General features: G+C 39.1%; 1 protein-coding gene across 1 annotated transcript in view; it reads right to left on the bottom strand.

The window, feature by feature from the left end:
- The window catches only part of LOC141301330 (uncharacterized), a 36,352-nt gene extending 17,776 nt beyond the window's left edge, over positions 1-18,576 (bottom strand). Inside the window, exons 1-18 of the mRNA XM_073831576.1 lie at positions 18,513-18,576; positions 17,713-17,974; positions 17,331-17,445; positions 15,963-16,053; positions 15,453-15,562; positions 13,745-13,964; positions 13,403-13,528; positions 11,947-12,061; positions 11,690-11,828; positions 11,413-11,526; positions 11,210-11,279; positions 9,117-9,254; positions 8,462-8,626; positions 8,248-8,342; positions 8,037-8,163; positions 787-1,042; positions 617-669; positions 385-494 (exon numbers count right to left, since the gene is read on the bottom strand). Coding sequence (XP_073687677.1) covers positions 385-494; positions 617-669; positions 787-1,042; positions 8,037-8,163; positions 8,248-8,342; positions 8,462-8,626; positions 9,117-9,254; positions 11,210-11,279; positions 11,413-11,526; positions 11,690-11,828; positions 11,947-12,061; positions 13,403-13,528; positions 13,745-13,964; positions 15,453-15,562; positions 15,963-16,053; positions 17,331-17,445; positions 17,713-17,974; positions 18,513-18,576 — 2,370 coding nt within the window. The remainder of the gene's footprint in view (positions 1-384; positions 495-616; positions 670-786; positions 1,043-8,036; positions 8,164-8,247; positions 8,343-8,461; positions 8,627-9,116; positions 9,255-11,209; positions 11,280-11,412; positions 11,527-11,689; positions 11,829-11,946; positions 12,062-13,402; positions 13,529-13,744; positions 13,965-15,452; positions 15,563-15,962; positions 16,054-17,330; positions 17,446-17,712; positions 17,975-18,512) is intronic.
- Positions 18,577-24,635: the final 6,059 nt, after the last annotated feature.

Here is a 24,635-nt window from a genome sequence, read left to right as displayed (position 1 = left end):
CTGGGCACAACAAAGTTTAAAAAGGGGGATTGAGACCGAGTCCGGTACTACAACACTAGCTCAACCAGTTGGTTAATAATGTATTTGCACTTCCCACAAAAAAAAAGGTGTGGGGTGGGGGGCAGAATCATAAATTGGAGCCTATGCTGAGGGTGTGTCTGAAACTACGTTTCTGCATAGGTGCATTAATTTAAATTTTACTTACAATGAAAAATGCTTAAGTCATTGTATACCAAATGGGACTCAGAATCTATGATGACACTGTACTGTAACACTGTAATTACTTAGTTTATAAATTAGTAATTTTCCTGGGTTAAAAGCTGTTGCACCCTTAAAAAAGGCATTGGCAAAATTAAGGGGAGAGAAAAGGGAGAGAATGGAAACTGCACTTACACAATCAACTTCCTCTTGCATACAAGTCTGTGCACACAATAATCCATGTTCATCTGGACGTGCTGTACTGCAGTTGAAGAAAACCTTTAGAGGAGGACACTCTGCAAAAAATAACAGACACTGAAAAAGACTCACATTTGGAAAATTTGGGAAACATGTGTTTCAAACAAAGTTAGAACTAAGCATATGTATGTCACACTGGACATGGCAACAAATTAATTACCCAGAATTGAGGTTTTCAAGGACAGACAGTGGAACGTTCCATTCACGCAAACACTGGAGAGAAATTATTAAACTGTCTTAGGTTTAAAATTTACAATTTGTGTACATTTCAATGCTGCAAAAATATTTACACCTTGTATTATTTTAAAGATTTTACAATCATGTACCTACCAATGTTCTTTCTTAATGTTGATAGACTTGCCAGGTTGGACTGTCACTCCATTGTTGTAGCATGGACATTTTTCCATAGGAATACACAGTCCTTTCTCATCCTGGTAGAGTCCATCTGGACATGCACATCCGTCAATGGGAACAAAGTCAACTCTGCAGCTTTGGCGCTTAGAGGCAAGAGACAGACAGGTACGCTGGCAGTTCTGCAGCTGATATGAGTAGAGATGCGAGTCTGGGCAATTCTTTGTATACTTCTCTGTAGGGATGAGTATGAAAGGGATTGTGTTTTAAAGGTCATAGATTTTCACTCTACAAAACCAAAACAGCTGAGCTCTTTTAAAGTGAATAAGAGTGCATGGTGTGTTTTGTTTCTGTATGTGGTTCTTTTAAACTTTTTTTCTTGTTAAGTAAATTAAGTAGGTTAAGTGATGCTGTAAATTCTAAGGTAAATTCTCAGATTCCAGGTCTACATCACAGATTTCCTGCAGAAGAAGTCCTGTCGGCAGTGCAAGCAACACTAGTAGAATGAGCTTGAATGCCTAGCAGTGAAGACATCGCACCTCATAAGCAAGCAAGATAGGGTTCCTCCCCCAAATGAAAAATTCTATGTTTTGATGTGGTGAGTCCTCTGCGGCCAGCACCAAAACATACCAACAATTGGGACGACAGCTTCAAAGCACAAACAAGACAGAGAAGGTAAAGCCTCTTGTCCCTGAAAGAAACAAAAGTGAGACAAAGACAAAGAGAGTCTGCAAATTCACTATGCATTTGATAGAAGCCAACAGCAGCAGGGGTGCTGCCTTAAGAGTCAGAACCTGTTCAAGAGCTGACACCAAAGGCTCAAATGGCAGCCAGGGTGTGCCAGCCTGAAAGGTCTAACCCATAGACTGTAAAAAAAGATGGCTTACGCGTCTCCGCTTTATTACACTATAGAAAAGTGAAGCCAATGCGTCTTAATATGGCCGCTGCCATCTTGGGGAAAATTATGCAATTTGGAACCAGAGTCTGTGCAGTAGAGATTCATTTGGAGCCAGAGTCTGCGCAGTAGTGTCGTGAGGCGGAGCCGCGGTATCAAAGTCCCGCCCAAACTCCCACAAACCCAATCACAATCATGGCGTCAAACCCATTTTTTATAGCATAAAATAACTACCTAAAAGCGGACTTATTAGAAAAACAAATTGAACATGAATCAGCATTATAAGAACTACCTCACACGATGGAAACCATCTTTGGAAAAAAAACATTTGAAGTGCAATTTGATTATTTAGTTTACTTCACATCCCATTAGATTACATGGAGAGGGCGGGGTTTATGACCTATACTGCAGTTGGCCACCGGGGGGCGGTCAAAAACTTTTGGCTTCATTTTTCGGGTCTAGTGCGGCACACTTGGTCTAACCCCACACATGAACAAAGGGACCAAATGATGCCTGCCTAGGGGAACTTTGTCCACATCCCTGCGAGAAGCAATAGCTGCAACATAAACTCTCAAGGTAGTAGCAGCCACTCCACCTGCAAACTTCTCCTGCAGAATCTCCAGCACTTAACCAATCAGGAAGCTGACTGGGTCTACTTCATGAGCCAAACACCACAACTCAAAAACCTTTCATTTGGAAGAATAAAGCCTTCTAGTAGAAGTATGATCTCAATGGTCTTCTGACCATCCACAGCAAGGCCAGAGGTCACGGCTGATCCCCCCCTGATCGCCACACCCATAGCTTCCAAATCTTGGGCCGAGGGTGCCTTGTCCTGCCCTGGAGTTGAGACAGCAGTTGTTTCCTGATTGGAATCTCCCATTGGGGTGTGCTCTAGAATTCTGCGCTCCCTCAACCTCCACTAGACCACCAGAATCAACTTTATCGGTAGGGACGCCTCAGATCCGACCATGGTTGAGCAAAAGCGTTTATCCCCAGAGATGCTGGGGTGATTTAGGGAGAACGGGGTGATGAAGGGAAAGTGAATCCAATCCTCAGAGGAGAAAGAACGACTGCACGGAGTTGCTGCTTAATACTATTTCAATAGGCGAACGTTACATTGAGCTGCTGTTAAAAGCACTCTGCTGTTGGATTTATTTATATATTCATTTCTATTTACATTGAGCTGCTGTTAAAAGTACTCTGTTGTTGGATTTATTCATTTATTCGTTTCTGTTTACATTGAGCTGCTGTTAAAAGCACTCTGTCGTTGGATTTATTCATTTATTCGTTTCTGTTTACATTGAGCTGCTGTTAAAAGCACTCTGTCGTTGGATTTATTCATTTATTCGTTTCTGTTTACATTGAGCTGCTGTTAAAAGCACTCTGTCGTTGGACTTATTTACTTATTCGTTTCTATTACATTGAGCTGCTGTTAAAAGCACTCGTTGTTCTGTTTTTTGCCTTGCTAGTGGTTTTTGCATTTAATTGTAGTTTTGATTGCACTTATTAAAATTCAAAACTGAGCGGACGGCCAAGGGAAGCTTTTGTTATTCATATCGCTCCCTTCCAGAGCAATTAAAAGTGCGAAGTTTGTTGCATTTGAGTTTCGATTAGAGCCATTTTGCGTGCGTGCAGTACATTTGCGGCTGACTGAGCCTAGGAGACTTGGCTAGCAACAATATTGCTTAAATAGCTCGCTCACTTTCCATATTGTTGGAAAGTTAATCCAATCCTCATAGTAGAATGAACGACTGCGCGTAAGTTGCTGCTTAATACTATTTCAATAGGCGAACGTTACTTTGAGCTGCTGTTAAAAGCACTCTGTTGCTGAATTTATTTATTTATTCATTAATTTCTATTTACATTGAGCTGCTGTTAAAAGCACTCTGTCGTTGGATTTATTCATTTATTCGTTTCTGTTTACATTGAGCTGCTGTTAAAAGCACTCTGTCGTTGGATTTATTCATTTAATTGTTTCTGTTTACATTGAGCTGCTGTTAAAAGCACTCTGTCATTGGATTTATTCATTTATTCGTTTCTGTTTACATTGAGCTGCTGTTAAAAGCACTCTGTCGTTGGATTTATTCATTTATTCGTTTAGGTTTACATTGAGCTGCTGTTAAAAGCACTCTGTCGTTGGACTTATTTACTTATTCGTTTCTATTACATTGAGCTGCTGTTAAAATCACTCGTTGTTCTGTTATTTGCCTTGCTAGTGGTTTTTGCGTTTAATTGTAGTTTTGATTGCACTTATTAAAATTCAAAACTGAGCGGACCGCCAAGGCAAGCTTTTGTTATTCATATCGCTCCCTTTCAGAGCAATTAAAAGTGTGAAGTTTGTTGCATTTGAGTTTCTATTAGAGCCATTTTGCGTGTGTGCAATACATTTGTGTCATACCAGCTGACGCTGAAGTGTTATTTCACTCTTCTTGCTGTCCTACTCCACCATGTGTTTCCAATTCATTCCAGTGATCTCTACACATTGCTCTAACATCACACGCACACGTCGGCGCAATCTTTCTAACCTGTGTCCTATCAACACCTCTCCCATTGAACCGTTCTCTTCAACGGTTGGCCTCTGGAATTAACAGTCAGCTGTCAACAAAGCTGACTTCATTTCAGCTTTTTCTTTTCAATCTGGCCTTAGCATCCTGGGCTTGACTGAGACCTGGATACGTCCAGAAGACTCTGTAACCCCAGCAGCTCTATCCAATAATTTTCCCTTCTCTCACACCCCTCGCCAGACTGGAAGGGGTGGGGGTACGGGACTGCTCATTTCTAACAACTGGACATACTCAACCCATTGTCCTTTATGCACTTATAACTCGAATCTCATACAATCACTGTAACATCTCCTATCAAACTCCATGTTGTGGTCATTTACCGCCCTCCTACTCAACTTGGCATCTTCTTTGAGGAGCTGGATGGGCTGCTGTCCTCATTCCCAGAAGATGGCAGCCCACTTCTAGTCTTTGGTGATTTTAACATTCACCTAAACAGACACAATGCTAAAGATTTCCATTCACTCCTAGCTTCACTTGATCTCAAACGCATTGTCACTACATGCACTCACAGATCTGGCAACCAACTTGACCTCGTAATTGTATTTCAGACAACATCTTGGTCAAACCCCTACACATCTCTGACCACCTCTTCATTTCATTTGAACTACATCCTGCTACTTGTGCACCCCCAACTCCTCTGCCTGTTACTTTTAGACGAAACCTACGCTCTCTTTCTCCCTCCCACCTTTCTTCCTTAGTATCCTCCTCTCTTCCCTCTCCAACCCACTTCTCAGCCATGGATACTAATGCAGCGACAAACACCCTATGTTCCACACGTACTACTTGTCTAGTTGACCTATGCCCTCTTTCCTCCAGGCCAGCACGGGCTACTCCTTCAAACCCTTGGTTATCTGATGTTCTTCGTGTGCATCGATCCAAACTTAGGACAGCCGAGAGGAAATGGCACAAATCTAAGGACCCATCTGACTTGAGTATGTATCAGTCTCTCCTTTCATCTTTCTCTACACAAGTCCATACTGCCAAATCATCATACTTCCACAACAAGATCAACAATGCTCCGGATGCACGGAACCTTTTCAAAACTTTTAACTCACTGCTCTGTCCCCCTCCACCTCCTACCAGCACTTCTATAACACCTGATGATTTCTCCACATTCTTTACACACAAAACTACATCTATCAGTAGTCAGTTCTCAGCTCCACACTTACAGGAACTAAAATTGACCACACCCACAACTAAAACTCCCCTCTTCTCCTTCCGTCCCCACTCAGAGGCAGAAGTATCCAAACTTTTCCTTTCCAGAAATCCGACGACATGTCCCTTAGATCCTATCCCCTCACACCTTCTCCAAGCAATCTCTCCCACAACCCTACCAGCACTCACACACATCATCAACACATCTCTTCTTACAGGCACTTTCCCCACTATATTTATGCAGGCCCGGGTAACCCCACTGCTCAAAAAACCTACACTTAACACTTCACTCATTGACAACTACAGACCTGTCTCCCTCCTTCCATTCATAGCAAAAACACTGGAACGAGCTGTTTTCAACCAGCTATCTTCATTTCTCACACAGAACAACCTACTGGATGCTAACCAGTCAGGGTTCAGGAGTGGCCATTTATCTGAGACTGCGCTACTGTCTGTCACTGAAGCCTTGCGGACTGCAAGAGCTGATTCCAAATCATCAGTACTTATCTTGTTGGACCTATCTACAGCTTTTGACACAGTGAATCATCAGATCCTCCTGTCCACCCTCTCATCGCTGGGCATCACAGGGACACCACTTCGCTGGTTGAAATCCTACCTCTCTGGTAGGTCTTTCAGAGTAGCCTGGGGAGGGGAGGTATCTAAAACTCATCAACTGGTCACAGGGGTTCCTCAGGGATCAGTTCTTGGACCTCTCCTCTTCTCCATATACACCACATCTCTGGGTCCCATCATACAGGCACATGGCTTTTCCTACCATTGCTATGCTGATGACACACAGCTCTACCTCTCATTTAAACCAGATGATCCATCAGTAGCGGCACGGATCTCAGGCTGCTTGGCGGATATCTCTGCATGGATGAAGCTCAATCTAGCAAAGACTGAGCTCCTTGTCTTTCCTGCCACTCCAACTCTACAGCATGACTTCACCATCCAGTTAGGTTCATCAACAATTACCCCATCGACTTCAGCCAGGAATCTTGGTGTAATCTTTGATGACAAATTGACTTTCAAAGACCACATTGCTAAAGCTGCTTGATCTTGCAGGTTTGCGTTGTACAACATCAGAAAGATCAGGCCCTTCCTAACAGAGCATGCTGCACAACTCCTCGTCCAGACACTGGTTATTTCTAGGCTGGACTACTGCAATGCTCTTTTAGCCGGTCTTCCAGCATGTACAATCAGACCTCTACAAATGATTCAGAATGCAGCAGCACGGCTGGTCTTCAATGAGCCTAAAAAGGCCCATGTCTCACCTCTCTTTATATCCCTGCACTGGCTACCGGTTACAACTCGCATCAAATTCAAGACACTGATGCTGGCTTTTAGGACAGCCACTGGCTCTTCACCTACCTACCTCCGTTCACTACTACATATCTACACCCCCTCCAGAAGTCTGAGATCCTCTAGTGAAAGACGCCTCATTGTACCACCACAGAGAGGCATGAAATCACTTTCCAGAACATTCTCCTTCACTGTTCCTGCCTGGTGGAACGATCTTCCCACACCTATCCGGAATGCTGTCTCCTTAACAGTTTTCAAACGACTGTTAAAAACCCATCTCTTTCAAATCTATCTGACCCAATAGATACAAAAAAATTTAAAAAATACTTTCTTGATCTTGTCTTTCTAGCATGTACTCATCTAACAATGCCTGATATTTGGTATTTTCGAGCACTTCCCGCTTCGAGAGTCGACCTCGACTCTAAGGATCAATCGCTTGTTGTTCTCCCCGATTGTAAGTCACTTTGGATAAATGGTCAGCCAAATGAATAAATGTAAATGTAAATGTAGAACCAAAGGGGACATTGGATCAATTTCTGCAACACAAAGAGAGGAGTCTGCGAAATAAGCCTGCATCTGAACAGAATCAAGTTGGACCCCTAATAAAATGGTCAGCTAAAAAGGGGTAAGGACTCTATTTTTATCATTCCACCTTTGGCCAAGAGATCAATCGTCATGAAGAAGACTGTCTCTGTGATAAATCACTAATTCCCTGGAATTGGCCAGGATGCTCCATTGTCCAGGTAATTAAACACACAGATGCCCTGGAGCCTCAAACCAAAAGAGACCATTTCAGAACCATATAGGCCATATTTCATATAGGCCAATAATATGCTAATAAATGGCTTTAGGATCATTAGAAAATCTCAGGTGGATAAGTTTGATAAAAGTTGGAGCTAAACTCTGCAGGAAATGGGATCTCACAAGCCATTTGAGGTGCAACAGGCTCACTGTCTAAGTAATTTGTAGGCATTTTTTTCTCCTTACCACTAGAGGTGCTAGGGTATTTTAGGTTTCCTTTAGTAAATACATGTGGGTAGAACGAGTAAGCAATAGCAAGCAGCAGTAGACTAATGGCTCACCTGCTGACTCCTGCTCTGGAATTTTCTTTATTTATAGCTATCTCTGTATAAGATTTTTGATGGATCATACAACTCTGGTAATTCCATTATCCCATATCATGTTTTCAACACTCAGACCAGAGCTCAGTGAAATGTTTTTTTAATTGTTAATAATTTGCCTGGTAAATGGTTAAAGCCGACATGGCTGAGACACCTAAATCAGTTTTCAACCACAGTTTTTAGCCATCTTACCACACACGATTTTTCGCCAGCCTTGGAGAAATATTCCTTTAACCGCACAGGCCCGGGCGTACGAGGAGAATACTGCACACAGACAGTCCTCACTCTTCTCACAGGTACAGCTGGAGTATTTGCATCTCTGAAAGCACATGGACATGTTGTGTCACTGCCTATTGTGGAAAGTGGGGTAACATTCATTACAATTGGGAAAAAATTATCATACTTTGTAGTAGCTCTCTGGATTGACGGTGGAATGACATTGGGCAAAAAGGCTCTCCTTGTGCTTCATTTTGGAACACCAGTACTCAGCAAAGTGCTCTAAAATCATTGTAACATAGTGTTACAACATGCACATGTCTATGCTAAATTCTCCTTTACAAGTATAACTCAATACAAAAAATAGATATTGTAAATGGTCTGTGCAAAAAGTCTCTCACCGCTGTCACTGCTGTAGGAACAGGGGTCGTCCATTCTTTCAGTACGGTCAGGACAGTTAGACTGGGCTTTCCAGGCATTTGCGAAGGAAATCGCTGTTCCCTCCACCATTCTCTGAGGGGTCATCAGATCATCTGACAGGACTTTGTTAAAATTTCCACAAAGACCTGCACAAACCAATGAGAACCACACATTTAATGCCACATGCACAATAGACCGAAATCAGGTTTTTATTTTTAAATTGTCCTGCTCATGTAAAAGCATACAGGTGCAGCTTTAAGTTTTGACATAAATATGTAACTGAAATCAAGCCTGGTATAGTAACATTTTTTACATTTTTGGTATCTTCTTTATAGCAAGGATTTAATGCATCTCAACTTCAAATAAAAAAAAGAAAGAAAAGGATTTAATTAATTTTACAATTTTCCTTAAAATTATTTTCTCAAAATATTAAAATGTTTTTCATGTATATTATGTTTAGATCATATTTTTAAACCGTAATAAACACCTACATTGATGTTTGGATGATTGAAAGTTTGGGTCTTACGTACTTTTTTTAGAACAAATTAACAGCACATTAGTGGTCACTGTGATGGAATCACTAATTAATATATATGCTAGACTAGATTTTATATGTTGTTTTTTGAAAGTTCTCACCACAAGTTTTGCCCTGAAAGTGTTGGTCCACAGTGATGTACACCTGCATAAGAGGCACCAGCTGTACCTGCACCTGCAGCCCAAAGGTGGTCTGAAGCATGATGTAAAACGATGACGGCATGAACACCGTGAATGTAGCTGAGAGAAAGAGTCACACAAATATCACAAACAATAGTTTCTTCAGTTGTAACACAGGTTTTAAAAAGCCAAAATTAAATACAGAGTTCCGACCTGCCAACCCTAGAAATTTTTTTTGGTGCAACAATACAGCAACAATTTTTTTTTTTTTACCACGATTTCTGTTTGGTTCTGATGGCTTGGCACATCAGACGCACATCACATTTTTATGAGTTTTGCTATTTAAAATGCTATTTAAAAACACGGATTATCATATCCTCGCCTTAGAATTATAAGGTTCTATCTGCGTTCTGAGTGGTTTTGAGAAGTTGAGCTTCAAAGTTTTTACATTTCATATAGCAAAAATGATATGGGGAACTACAAATGCAAAACATTAATTAATGCAACTATTTTCAAGAAATATTTGTCCTTTTTAACAATGTGTCAACATGTATGAGAAAGGTATATTTAATGCTTTCTTTTATCACATTTATTTCATATTTTAGGAAAAAAATAAGTTTTGATTAAGTTAGGCATAAAAGGCAGTGCTAAATATTTTGTAATATTTAAATAATTAAACACATTATTGCAGGAACAGTTAAAGCGGCTACTCTAATCTATCTTACCAGGATTTTATTCCATAAAAAGCGGGACAGGGAAAATGGCTTTCTCTTTAGATCAGTATTGCAGTTTGTTGTTGAAATTAAGACCCCATAATTTAAATTGTTGACTATTTGATCTTTAAAGCTTACTATTGTAAAATTTAAGTCATTTTGAGACTTTAAACTGCATGTTTTGCTAATCATTACATATTCAGGTCTCTGGCGACCCAGATTGATATCTTACATGGATGAATCTCTAACTTCTGCAATAGGAAAAAAAACTCTTGATATTACTATTACAAAAGAATAAAATAAAGTATACTTACTTCCCTTATAAAAGTTATAATGATTCAATTTGAGCAAACGATTTTACCATAACTGCCATCGTCAGAGGGCATTTCCCCTGTATACATTCAGCATCTGGCTAATATCACGATCTTAACCCTAATCATCTCACATTTTTCCCATATCTTTAATAACAACATTTTGATCGCTATTTACCACATTCACCATCAAACGACAGCGATGCTTATATTGCGTAAAGTTTATGTGAAAATTCTGCCTACTCCGCACAAAATAAAAATGGTCTTCACATTTACCATGAAAAACAGCAATACAAATGGGGGCTTGAACTCAGTTAACTGGCTGATTTATGAGAAAAATAAAACAATGTTGGCAAAGTTACACACGCTTGTTGGCTTTTCTGAGGTAGGCTAAATGTTATGTTACTATTATTATGACTTATTCAGAAGATGTTTTGACGTTTGTTTTTTATGAAACTCTGAACGATTTCATGAAACAATCGTGTTTTTTTTTTCTCAATGCATTCAAAAGAAATTCATGTTTATTTCGTGCTGCAAATTTTAAAAAGAAAAAGATAACTGATTCAATATAGTTATCTCACTACAAATTAAAGAGTGTAAAAACACATTTATAATTTGTATTTTATCATAAAATTTACAATTTATGAGCGGGTGCTCACTGCAGACCCATATGGGAGGAGCTGGAGCTCTGGAGGTAATGGGTAGAGATATATACCTAACCACACCCTAACCCTACCCCTTTTACCCTATCCCTAAACATAACTCCACCCATTTGTTCACACAGAGGTGGAGCTGGACCTCCAGAGAGGAGGAGCTGGAAGCCATTTGGCTCTGCTGTGAGCAGTACTTGGAATTTATAGGCTGAGACTTGTGTGCTACAAATAATGAATGGACTTGAAAATGTTAAATATTATTTCCAAGCATTTAGGCGTAACCAGGTTTTTGCATAGTTTACAGAGACAAATCGTACCAGTGTACTTTGAGGTCAAAATGCGTAGCGGCTACACAAAATGCATACAGGTTGGCAGGTCTAAGTGTTCCTCTCTCTCACCTGTAATGTAAGGAAGTGAAACCTGTGCATTGTGTTGTACTACTGTGCCATCAGCTTTTATCAGCAGATCCTAACAAAGAAAGACACAGTGTTGCTGTATGTATGTATGTTGAGCAATTAGTTGTCCAAAGACTGTACAGTGGAAACTGTAACCGAGATTTAAACAAATCTGTGATATTCTTTTAAAAAGGTAATGTACTTACTTGGTTTTTGTCATTGTTAAAAAGCACTAATATGGATTTTAAGCAGGTGTCAGTATTAAGGGAAACACAAGGAACAATCTGACCCAATATGATAAACTTTGACTTCTTACAGTCCTACAAAAACAAAAAAATATGTATAGTCTTCATTATTAAAATTTTACATATTATTTGTAAACAAAAATACAAGAATTAATACAACATGAAAACAAAAAACATAATCCTAATTTCCAAATGTAAATACCTTAGAAGGTGTAATTAGTAACTAAAACACTCTTACTTTTGAAAGCACATAGTTGCAGTCTCCATGGAAAGTGAATTCTTTCCCGTCAAAGGTTGTGAAGTGAGATCCTTCCTCTACTGCACACAGGCCAGGGACAGGAATACTTTCGCAGATCCAGTTGCCCTTCTTACATGTACTGAATTACAAAACCCAATTACAGACATTAAAAACAGTCACCTTAAGGACTATACAATGTAGTAATACAGTGTGGTACACAGTGTGTTTTAATTATAAATGTTTTTTTTTTTAAATACCATTTTTCATCTTTTTTGTAAAGAACCTCTCCTGGATTGTAGATGCGGTCATGTTTGCACTGACACTTTTCCACTGGGATGCAGCCCGTGTTTGATATTTCATCAAACACAGTTCCTATAACAGTTCAAACACAATTCCTTAACAGTTCAAACAGTTTCTAAACAGTACACAAAAATAGCAATTGGTTTAATCATGTACCCATGATATACTGACTAAGCATTAAACATTCAGATTGCAGGAATATGTATGTGAATGCTTATAAGCATAACTGGAGCCTCATCAATGCAAAAATATTTAAGTCAGAATACATGTATGTGTGTGTGTGTTGATTGATATCAATCCATTCATTCTCCAAACTCTTTATGCTCTTTAGGGTTGCAGGGGGCTGGAGCCTATCACCCTGAGGTGCGTTTCCCGTACAACAATGTAACTCGCTGATTAACCTCCATAGTACGATGCATTGTTGTGGAAACGAACTAGTTGGTCACGAATGTTTACCGAACAAGGTCGCATCTCCGTCGTTTGAACCACATTAGTTCAACAACTTAGGGCCATTGTTAATGACTTCACCGAGTAATAACTTCTGCTATTTAACTGATTAGAGATCTCAAAAATGCAGCTATATTGAACATGGCACCTAATGACTAATTTACAATTTTTGTTCCCTGTCATTTCGCTTTACTTGATGTTTGATTCATCACGTGTTCTCTTTTACGTCATACCGGGGTACCCTCAGGCATTTGTGAGCATGTGCACTATTAATAAACAACGCTTATAGAGGATGAACAAAAATACATAGGCCTAGATTAAAATGCATTTATATTTATATTCAATGGAAGATATAGATTGTATTGCATGTTAGCTCATTTATTGAGCTCACATGTCTTACTAACGAGAAACTATGGTTCTAACCACAGGTCGAGAGCTGTAGTTCTAACCACGTAAGTTTGCGACGCTGTTTGCGAATGTTCGTTTGAACTATGGTGTCGGGAAACACAGAATCGTTGAACTATGTTGGTAACGACGAAACTTGCGACCATAGTTGGCTAACGATGCTTTTGGGAAACGCATCCCAGGACACATGGCCTGTCACACGGCTTACACAAACATTCTCTCATTTAAAAAAAGGGACAATTTAGTGTCTTTAATTCACCTGTGCTTTTTGTATTGTAGAGGAGGAAATGCACACATGGAGAACATGCCAACTTCACACAGATATAATGTATAATTAATGGAAACTAAAGGCTTTTAAGTTTTACTACTGGGTTTTGCTGAAACAATTATATTTTCATAAATTTTCATAATAATTTTATGAAATGTGTCTTAGTGATTGTACCATAAAATAAATTTTACTATACATGTAGTTCTTTAATCAACCACACTTTATCAGTAAATACTATTCTGTATATACAGTGGCACTAAAATTAAACAGAATATTATGAATTAGGAACTGACCTGGTGGGCAGAAGCAGCCATCGATGTTGTGTTCCTCACAGAGTGTGTTTGTGTCTTTGTGTGAGCATGTGTCCATACAGGGGGAGCCACTTTCAGAATGTACCATATTATAGGGGCACGTCACAGCTGCATAGGAATACAGAGTTTTTACAACTGAATTATAAAAATAATGCAGTTATTATAATGCTGATGTAATTTTTAACTGAACAGGGAAATGTATGTAAAAATACGGTTGACAGTGCTACTAATGATTTATTTCAAACAAAACAGAATAAAAGCTAGTGAAAAGCTCAAGAGAGAAGAATACTGTGATGTCCACCAGAACCCAGTGATAGTTATTACCGCAGAAGTTGGCTCTTCTCCAGGTTGGCGGAATTCCTCCAGCGTGTGAACACTGGCGAGAATATGCAGACAAAGTCGCACAAAGTGTGGAGTTGTCCGTGTCTTCAGGATGATACAAGCACATGTCCTTCATACAGGCCTCGATATACGGTTTAGGGTTCAAAATCGTGATACAGGAGAACCAGTCTTCATTTTTCAAAAGGTCTTCACAATCTGCCTGCTACAGTGACACAGGTACAGTATATCAGAGGTTAAACACATTAAACATCAATACCAGGGGTGTCCAAACTTGGTGCAGGAGAGACAGTGTCGCACAGAGTTTAGCTCCAACCATAGGCCTAAATCACAAGCGACTCTATGTATTGTAAATATTATAATGTACATATACTTACAATAACTGTAGTAAAAAAATATAAACCCCAAATAAACATTCTTTGCCTTACAGTGGTTTGGTATACTCCCTGCCGGTTCTGAATCCGGTCAATTGGGACACTTTTTGCAATTAAAATGACTTCCCATGAAGGTACTAATGATTAGTAAATGTTTATAAACATTTATAATTAATGAATAGTTTCCACTTTAGATTGGGTTCTGTAAAAAGATTAACAAATGATTAATACATTTTTTAAGATGTGCAAATATTAATAATCTTTACAAAAACAAAGACCAAATATATGACCTTTATCGACTGTGATTATGATTTAATGAATATATTAACATGGATTATTTGTGAAGTGCAAAAAATGACTAATTAAGCTATATTTTCACAAGATTTGTAAATGTAAAATGAACATTAGCTACTATGTGAACTGAAGTTTAAAAATGCTTGTAAGCATTCAAAAAGTACATTAAAAAATAAACTTGTAATCATTGAATAATTTCTGTTAAAATAATTTGTAGATTTTTAAAATGCATTGAAAGTTTAATGACATTTATAAACATAAACTAATGACACATTAGGCATTATATAATGTTTGTTAATGATTCATTAATGAAGCTTTTAATCATTGTAAACCATGCCAAAAAAGCATGATCATATGAATTGAAAGTTTGATGACATTTGTAAGCATTTCGATTTACATTCAATAATGAGCTGTTAATAATTTGGTAATTTTTAATAAGTTTGTTTGTTAACATTAACAAGCACATTATCTCACATTTATATAAATGTGAATATATATTAAGATTTTGTTAGTTAAACATTATATAACGTTTGTTAATGATTTATTAATGAAAGTTATTCAAATGTGTTAACCAATTATTGTTCATCAGTGAGAACCATATCCATTATAAATCTAAATAATATTTATCATTTCTTGGATAGTTATTACCAGAGAAGACTTATTACTTGAAGAATATTACCTGGATCTTCTAGTATTTCTTGGACAGTAATCTTTTCAATAATTTGAGAATATTTAGTAAATATACTCAAATTAATTAAAAAGAGTACTATCCAAGTAATAAAGTTTATTGTCATAATGATGACAGTAGTGCACACAAAAGTAGTAGCAGTTTCATGCTCTGGCATGGTTAAAGATTACACTATGTGAATACTGCACCTGAGGGGACAGTTTAGATCACCTAGTGTAAGTACACCCTAAATCTTTGAACATGGTCTCATAGTGATTGCAAGTTTGTTTTGATTTAGCAAAAAATCATCATGCATTAAGAAATTCCAGGTAAATTTATTAAACCAATACAGACTTACATGTTTTGTACACTGGTCTACCAAAATTTCTTCAGAGGGATCATTACAGCCATGCTCCGGGTTCAGAACTCTGTATTTATTCCCAAACTCAATAATGCCAACCTCTAGCTCTATATTGAATTTAAAAAAAACATACATGAGTTCTCTAATGAAAACACTTGCCACCAGTTTCACAGACAAGGCCTAAGCCTAGTCCTAGACTAAAATGTAAGTCTGAGCTGTTTCAACTGAAAGAAACTTGCACTGACTGATCTTGAAATATATCAGTGCCTTTGTTTTGTCTCAAGATGCACAGTTTTTTTGAAACATGTTTATAAAAATGACTTACATAGTTCAATGTCCTAATTGAACTATGGTCTAATCCTGGCTTAGTCTAAGCCCTATCTGTGAAACCGGGCCTTGATGTTTTGATGTTTGATCTTAAATTAGCAATACAGAAGGTAAACAAGCTGTTTGTAATTGAAAAATAATAACAAGAAAAGACCGAATTAGTCAGAAACAGAAACTCACTTGATTCAATGAACTCATTGTTAACTGGCACCCCATTGAAATCACCACACAATCCACAAGTGCGATTTGAATATCTGGAGTCCAACTTTACCTAAAACACCACCACAGGAAAAGACATCTTTTCAAAAAATGTTCCCAGCATCATAGTTACATTTTCTATCAATTAATCTTAATTTGTTTAATCTTAATTAGTTTTATATACATTGTAGATATCTACTTAAATCTACTTAATCTACTTATCTAAAATTTATGCTTTTACACATATGGTTTTTTTAACAGTAAAAATGAAAAGCTCTTTACCTCAGGCAACACATTTTTTCTTCACTGTGTGACATTTTTCTTTTAAACGCTATAACTAAATACAGCTTGTGAAAGTTTCATGATTACATTGACAATCAAGAGTGTCTGAAATCTAATGTAATCCAAATATCAAGTGAAAAACAACAAATGGCAGACAAAAGCTGTGACTATTTTTAAGCTTAAAGGGTACCTATCATACAAAATAGTTTGGACATAAATGTGTATTGGCAGTGTGTGAACATTACCACCCTATAATGATAAAAATTCACCTTGTCTTTTTTTTTAATCCCTATAAATCATACGCAGTGTCTGAGAACAAGCCGTTCGATGTCACAATTTACACGGCCCACCTACGGCTGTTAACAGACACTACTGCAGAGAATCGCCCTGAGCCGCACACAATCCGCCATGTTTATCTTCATGCTAGAGCATTTAAAAGCAGCATTCAAATAAGAAATGTCTTCTGATTAGAGCTATAGAAGTTTTCAGTCCAGAGCAGTGAGTGCTTTTCTGTTTTTATTTTATTGTTTGAGTCATATTATTAGCATAGACAGCAGTATAGGTACTGTATATTCACTACTGTCCTTTATTATAAAGATCTAAAATAAACATGTGATTTCTTTCCCAGTTCTTTACATTCACAGACATAACCGACTGTCTTTTTGTGGCTTATGTATGTTTTTAACACGTGTGTGTATTTAACAATTTAGGCACAATAAGACATGAAAGAGTACTTTTTTAGTTTAGTACTCACATGCCATGTGACAGATGTGTGCACATGCTTCAGATGTGTGCCCTCAAAAAAACGTATATCCGAAGTTTAAACTGATATAGTGCTAAAACTTTACAGACACATTCTGGGGACACCTGAGATATTACATCTTCTTTTAAGGGGTATAATAGGTTCACTTTAAAGGCGGTCACCATTTTCTTCCATTATAAGAACAAGCGCATGAAGGATATTCTGTTTTTTTTTTTTTAAAAAGGTCATATGGCTTTAGAACAACACCAGAGTGAGTAAATAATGTATACAGTGTATTCAAAAACTCACAGGCAAAAATGACTCACCATGACTGCATCCTCTTTATTCCACATGACAGCGATGCCCAGTTTGGAATAGAGCCTGATGTAAATTGTGTTCTCTTCTACAAGGATTCCTGCGACATGCACAGGCAGTGTTTTACTAAATAAAATAAAAGATTGAAATTAAAACCAGATACATTTACATCTATTTTGTGTTTGCTGTGGGAGGAAATGAGCAGCACTTTTTCTGTGAACTGATTTTATTAAACAACCAGTTTAACAACTGGTTTAGATAAAGCTCTGCATAGATAGAAAAGCACTCATATAAAAGCTGTGGAGTCTCAACCAAATCTTTGCCTAACAAGAAAGTAATGTCATCAGCAAGTATGGACCAGAAGGGAAAAAGAGTTTGCACCCACAAACTTACTTTTCTCCGTTGACCATGACCTGGTTTTTGGTGATTTTGATGGTGACATCATTGATGGTAATCGACACCCTGCTGATCTTTGGGCTACTGGAGTTTTCTGTTCTCTTCACATGAACTGAGAACTGGCGAATGGGGCTTTGGCATTCGGACACCAGGTTATACTCGCAAGTCCCTGGGAACTGATAAAAGTCCCCATCGAATGTCTTGAAGTGGAAATTTCCCCACAAGCTACAGATGTTTTTGACATGGTTGTTGGAACGAACTGGAATAAAACAGAAGAGATCAAGTTATGTATCAAGTTTGGTTTTGCTTAAACTTTACATTATTCTATTGGATGTTTTATGAAGCTTATAGAATCATATCCACTTCTAGTTTGTTTGATTGAAACAAAGACAGAGATACATTTACAAGAGTTTGGTCATTTTTGAAGTTTAATGTGAAAAGTATTAGTTTGCGTATTACATCTTTTAGTCTGTATATTACTTCTATTTACATGACTGTTGGCATAACTGTCCCTTACACTTTTTGAACAAAATGTTGCCAATGAGTTTTATTTGTAAGTTAATTTAGACTTAAAAAAGTACCAGTTTTATTTTTAATTTCTTTGTGCATCAATGTGATTAGTACATCTAATACAATCAAACACAATGACATATTCACCTGTTTTTGCAGTTGTTGTTGGCCACATAATGTTCTGTGGATCTTCTGTACCACCTTTTTAAATAAACCACATACAGTCATTTGTGTATCGGATATTGAGTGTGTTTCTTGCAATAACCTATCAATTTTATTTTTCTAACCTGCTTGAATCGACTCCAGCCCTGCGAGGAGCACGACCCATCTCAGCATCCACATCTGGGACATCCTCACAGTACCCATGGAGAAAACAAACAGCTAATGTGAGATATCTGCCAGCGCTTGCTCTTTTATAGTGATTTTTATCTTTCTTTGATACATTGTAATCTATTATCAAAAGGTGGAACCCAGTTTATGCATTGTAAATCAATATTTAATGACCTATAGTTGTGTGTGAGACATGGAAACCTTAGTGAGAAATATGTTATCACTGTCAAAACTTAAACAAGGATGTGACTCTTGACTTTAGGGGTGAAACTATATTCTAACTATATTCTAGAGAAGCTCAAATTAAATATTTACTCACCTAACAATTGCTTTTCTAACTAATTTACATTTACCTTTAGACCAGTGGTTCTCAACCTTCTTTGGGCCAGTGCCCCCCTACCCATTATTCAGTTCCTTCACCGCCCCCATCAAATAAATCATAGCCTAATTGTCCTCACCGAATATTAAATTTGATTATTATTAGTATTTTGTTTATAATAAGGACTGTTATTATATTTATAGTAATTCAAATATATGGGTTCATTAAGATTTTTACTAAATTAATTCAAGGATGCATTGAATTGATCAAAAAAGACAGTGATGTACTTTTTTTTACAGTAAATAATTTTTTTTAAACAGTAATAACATTCATTTACAGAGTTTTTAAGCAAATTGGTGATTTTCATTGCTACAGCTTCAGTGTTGTTGTGATGCTGATATACTTTATTGCCCCAAATTTAAAAAGACTAAATAAAAAATCCTGTTTAGAACATATCCAAAAGGACATTTTTACATAAGTGATTTTAGTTTGTTCTTCCATTTCTGGAACTCTTGAACACCCTTTTTACTGCTGTGATATGTTTGGATATTTTCAATTAGCTTTCAGTAAAAAAAATAATAATAATAATTATCCCTTGGAAAATACACCTCAATACCCTCCACTTTACTATATTTCACAATTTTTTGAATATTTCAAAGTTCGCTTACAAATACCTTAAAGAAAACTAAGTACAACACTAAAAGTTGGGACGTTATGTAAAATGATAAAATCTATAATTTATTAATTTTATTTAACTTTTATTTAATTGACAACATAACAAAGAAAAGATTTCCAAAGTTTTCACTGACCAACTTTCACAGTATTTTATAAAATATATAAAAAAAAAAAACTCACAAAAGTGCAACACACTTCAAAACAATTGGGACAGAAGGAAAATAAAAGTGAAAAGGTTATAAAATAACCTAAACTGTTTTGAAACTATTCACAGGAGGCATGAGAATTGGTAATGAGAGGATCATCTTTGGGTATAAAAGGAGCTTCTCAGTCTTTGCAAGCAAAGCTAGATCGTGGCTCAAAAAAATTTTATATTAACTAAAATAAGTTGGCAAGTGTAAACATTGGAATTTGTTTCTTTGTACTTCAGTCAATTAAATAAATGTTAAAGAGAACAAATTACATATTCTTGATTTTATGGCATTTAGCATGATTTCTGAAAGACCATGTGACACTGAAAGCTAGAGTAATGAAGCTTAGCATAAGAGGAAAACACATTTTACAATATATTCAATTAAGAAGCTTTTTTAATGGTATTTTTTGTATTTTTTAAACAAAAAAATGCAACCTTTTTTATTCATCCATTAACAAATCTTATTTACCTTTTAAATTGTAGTGTATATTATATGCTATTTTTATTTATAATATATAGGCCTATCTTTAAAGCATGTAACCTATCTAAACCCAAATATACCAGCCCACATTAGCCCATACATATTTTATTTTAAATATATGTAATGCCACATGACATTCATGACATATTTGATTTGACTGGGCTTGAAATATCATTATTATTGGTTTCCCAAGGAGCAAAAAAGCAACGTGCAGTAAAAATTAGGCTGGGCTATTATTTGTAAGCTTTGAATACACTTTAAAAATGTGGCATTTAAATCATTTGGCAAGCAAAAAGCTTTCATATTATTTTTTTTCTAAACAAGAAAAAGCATGTCATGCTTTACCGTGTCTAAATACTTGATATTGTTTTGACGGAAAGTTCGGCAGATTCCCTACACTGCGAGCGAACACTGAAGCATAAAGAAGATACGCCGTCTCTAGTCTTGAAGCGGGAGTATTGTTGTAAATTAGGTCATTGCACACTGAGTTCGAATTTTTCGTCCGATTTTTTTGCACGTTAAAAAATAAATTCGACCTCACGTTATGTCAATCACACTTGCACACTGCCTCCGAAATTTTCGTCCATCATAAAAAAATTCGAATCGGTTCGATTTTTGCATCCGTAGCAAGCATGACAAATGCCAGTTTAAAAAAATACGCGAGTAAATCGGCTAAATATGCGCAAGTCATTGCTATGATTGACAGTAATAACCAGACCAAACAAATGACAAGCTGATGTCAAAAAAAGAGCTTAAATGATTCAGACTAATTTCACAGTAACAAAACTACAGCAAGTACTACAATTTATTATACTAGTAATTTTATAATAAATCGAAAAGCAAGAAGTCTTGAAAAATATATAGGGATTTTAAAAGTCAGCTTCACAATAAATAATCCTCTGCTACCATCTATTGGTTAAATGGGTAATTCCATAAATAGACGTTCTCTTACGAGAGGTCTCTCGTACTGCGTAAGAAGTATCTTACGCTAGGGGAAAATCCTTTTCTGCGAGATATTGAAGCCAAAAATTATCCTTAATTTTGAAATAATGTAAAGCGCGTTGCAGCAGCATACAGACATAGGCGAAACAGCTTGCGCGCCTATTGGCTGCTCTGCGGTAACTGCAGCAGCCTATAGAGCGAGGCCTGGCGCGACGCCAGATCCAATGGGGGCATTTCACGCCCTTTGCGTCGCTTCCCGCCTAAAAGGGCGTGGTCTAGGCCTATAAAAATCGCTCGCAGGCAGCTATTATCTGATTTTTCATCCTTCAAGCAAAGCAAACGCATTGCTGGAGCCGGAGAAGAAGCCGCCGTCGACTGCAAGCATCTCAGCGGGACGAGTCACTGAAGCTGCTGGCCACGCCGCCTTCCTTGCCTTCCTGCTGCGCTTTCCGGCGCTTATATCCTTTAAATCCTAAATCCGTTGCGATACACACTTCTCAACAAAAAGAGCAAGTGTCTTTTTAAAGATGCCTTCCTGCGGCTCATGCAGAGCCACACTCAGCGACGGGGACCACCATGTCATCTGCGTTTCCTGCCTGGGTGAGGAGCACGCGGCGCTCGTGCTCGCTGAGGGCGGCTGCCCTCATTGCGAACCATTGCCGATGACGACTCAGAGGACTCGGCTGGCATTCTTCGCCGAAACTGCTCCCCCGCCCGCCGCGGTGTCGCGCCGTAAGAAGCGCCGTGCCCAGCGGGCTCCGGAACCCCCCCCCCAGCCGACAAAGCTCGCCAGTTCGCCCGCCAGCTTCACCAACCTCATCAGCTCCCGTTTCGGACGTTAAATGGCCGCCGTCTGCTTCGACGCTTCTGACGAAGTGACTGTCATGGAGGAGGAGGAGGATTCCTGCTCCGTCCTGGCGTCCTGCAGTGAGGATTGGGAGAGCTCTGCGGACCTCGCTCCCCCCGCCCACACTCCGTCAGGTACGAGAGCTTCGATTGAGGCGGAGTTAATGAGGATACTCACACAGGCCACGGCGAGCCTGGGCCTCGAGTGGTCCTCACCAGAACAGCCCGCTCGCAACCGGCTGGATGGCTGTTTCCTGCCAAAAGGGGAGCACGCGTCGAGCGCGTCTAAACCGGCGCCTTTTCTTCCTGAGTTACATGAAGAACTGGCTAAGTCCTGGAGCGCCCCCCACTCGGCGAGAGTGCGCCCATCCTCTTCCTTGGCGTTCTCTACTGTGGACGGCGCTGAGAACAGAGGATACCTCTCGATGCCGCCGGTCGAAGAGGCGATTGCAGCCCACTTATGTCCGCCCTCCGCGGGACGGCGTGCTAAGTCGGCGCTGCCTTCAAAAGCCTGCCACCAATCCTCGAACCTGCTCCGCCGCGCGTACACCGCCAATGGGCAGGCCGCGTCAGCGCTGCACACTATGGCCACGCTGCAGATATTCCAGGCTGACCTCCTCCGAAGGCTGGATGAGGAAGGGCCTGAAGCGATCTGTGTGCCGGACTTACGAAGCGCCACGGACCTCGCTCTCCGCGCTACAAAGTCCGCAGCACAAGCCACTTCACAGTGCCCACAGACATCACATTACGCACGTCAAAAGGTTTCTGTAAAAACAAAACTAACGTGCATGCAGGTGAACGGTGTTTGCAGTGTGTTAAATGTGCCTGTTGCCACACAACCACATCCACACACAGACATAATAGTTCCCGCTATCAGCGTGCCCCACGCCCCGAATGTCACGAGCACGTCCCTGGTGCCACGGCACACTGAAACCACTCCGTTACTGATAGAACGGAGCGCGCTTCGTATTCAACCTCTAGCTATTCATGCAAACGCATGGGGAAAGCTTCCAGGGGTTTCGAAATGGGTGCTGCACATTATAAAAGGAGGCTATTCGCTACAGTTTCACCGACGCCCGCGCCGCTATAGAGCGCGCGTCGAGACCACAATGCAGACAGAAGCAGCACACCTGCTTCGAGCCGAAGTGGCGAAACTATTGAGCAAAGGAGTCATAGAGCCCCTTTCTCAAGCTCAAAGCGAAGGAGGGCTGTACAGCAGATATTTCCTGGTACCGAAAAAAGACGGTGGTCTCAGACCCATATTAGATCTAAGGCAACTGAACAAAGCGCTGGTGAAGCGTCGGTTCAGGATGCTCACGACCAGAAAAATCCTCGCGCAAGTTCTCCAAGGAGACTGGTTCGTGTCAGTGGATCTCGTGTCGGTGGAGAGCAGCTGCGCCCGACTGCTCAATCCGACAAGGCCGCTTCGCCGTCGCGAGAGTTTTTTAGCACACGTCAGCATGGTGTCAGAGCAAGTCGGACGTAACTCCGGCTGTATCCGAAATCGCCCCCTATACCCTATTCACTATTCCCTACATTAGTCCACTCGTACAGTTCACTTGAAGGAGTGAATGAAAACGAGTGAGTGAATTCGGACACTAAGTGCACCGGAAGGACTGCCGCTTTTGCATAGTATTGCTTACTGTTTAACAATCATTTAAAACGGACAGTTCCAGTAGTAAGATTAAAGGATTCATCTCGAACTATGTCAAGGAATTTACATATAAACCCTGGTTAAACAATTTAATAATCAATTTGCAACGAATTTGTACCCGTGTTGTACGCTGTATTACGCAGTGGACGAGCGTGTTGTAAAATTAACTGATGGATGATTCAGCTGCGGCGCCATCGTCTGGCGAGACGCGGGAATTCAGTCGGCGCGCGACTCTCACAATGCATTATGGGCTGTATCCGAAATCGCCCCCTATACCCTCAAATAGGGCACTATTTGAGGGTATAGGGGGCGATTTCGGATACAGCCGGACACTTTTCTAACCGGCATGCATCTTGGTCACCGGTGATCGATTCTGCGCAGATTTTGCTCATCTCAAACAAGCCTATTCAGTAACTGAGTGTGAGCGCAACAGTAAAAGCATTCCACGCGCTTATGCTGTAGACAAGTTGACAAATAGATACAGAAAGTGGCTTTGATGCATCCAGTGTAGAAATGGCATTAGGATGTGGCAGACTATTTTCTTCTGCAAGTTTTAGCTCAAAAATATTCGGTTTAAACTCGTCTTTACCAAACGCCTCCTTTCAAAATTATTGCTTTCAGCGCCCCCCGATGCTCTCCCAACGCCCCCGTTGAGAAACACTATTGACCACTGCGGTCAAGCCAGCCGCGCTTTTTTGCTTGCGCATGTAATCGTGCACTTACGGTACGGGTACTGAGAGCAGGCAAAATGCATGTAAAGAAGCTGTCAAACCGCGTTTCCTATATACTTTATATTCGTATGTTTATAAATACTTTACATTAGTCCATAAACGTTTGTATTTGTATATTAATATTCGAAATAATTTATTATGTAAAAAAATAATACTATTAATGTGTTTTATTTATTGTGTGTGTGTGTGTGTGTGTGTGTGTGTGTATATATATATATATATATATATATGCTATGTAT

This window comes from Garra rufa, chromosome 25 (assembly GCF_049309525.1).
Source record: "Garra rufa chromosome 25, GarRuf1.0, whole genome shotgun sequence".
Taxonomy (NCBI): domain Eukaryota; kingdom Metazoa; phylum Chordata; class Actinopteri; order Cypriniformes; family Cyprinidae; genus Garra; species Garra rufa.
Note: the sequence above shows the minus strand (reverse complement) of the source record. Positions and strands in the feature narration are given on the sequence as shown.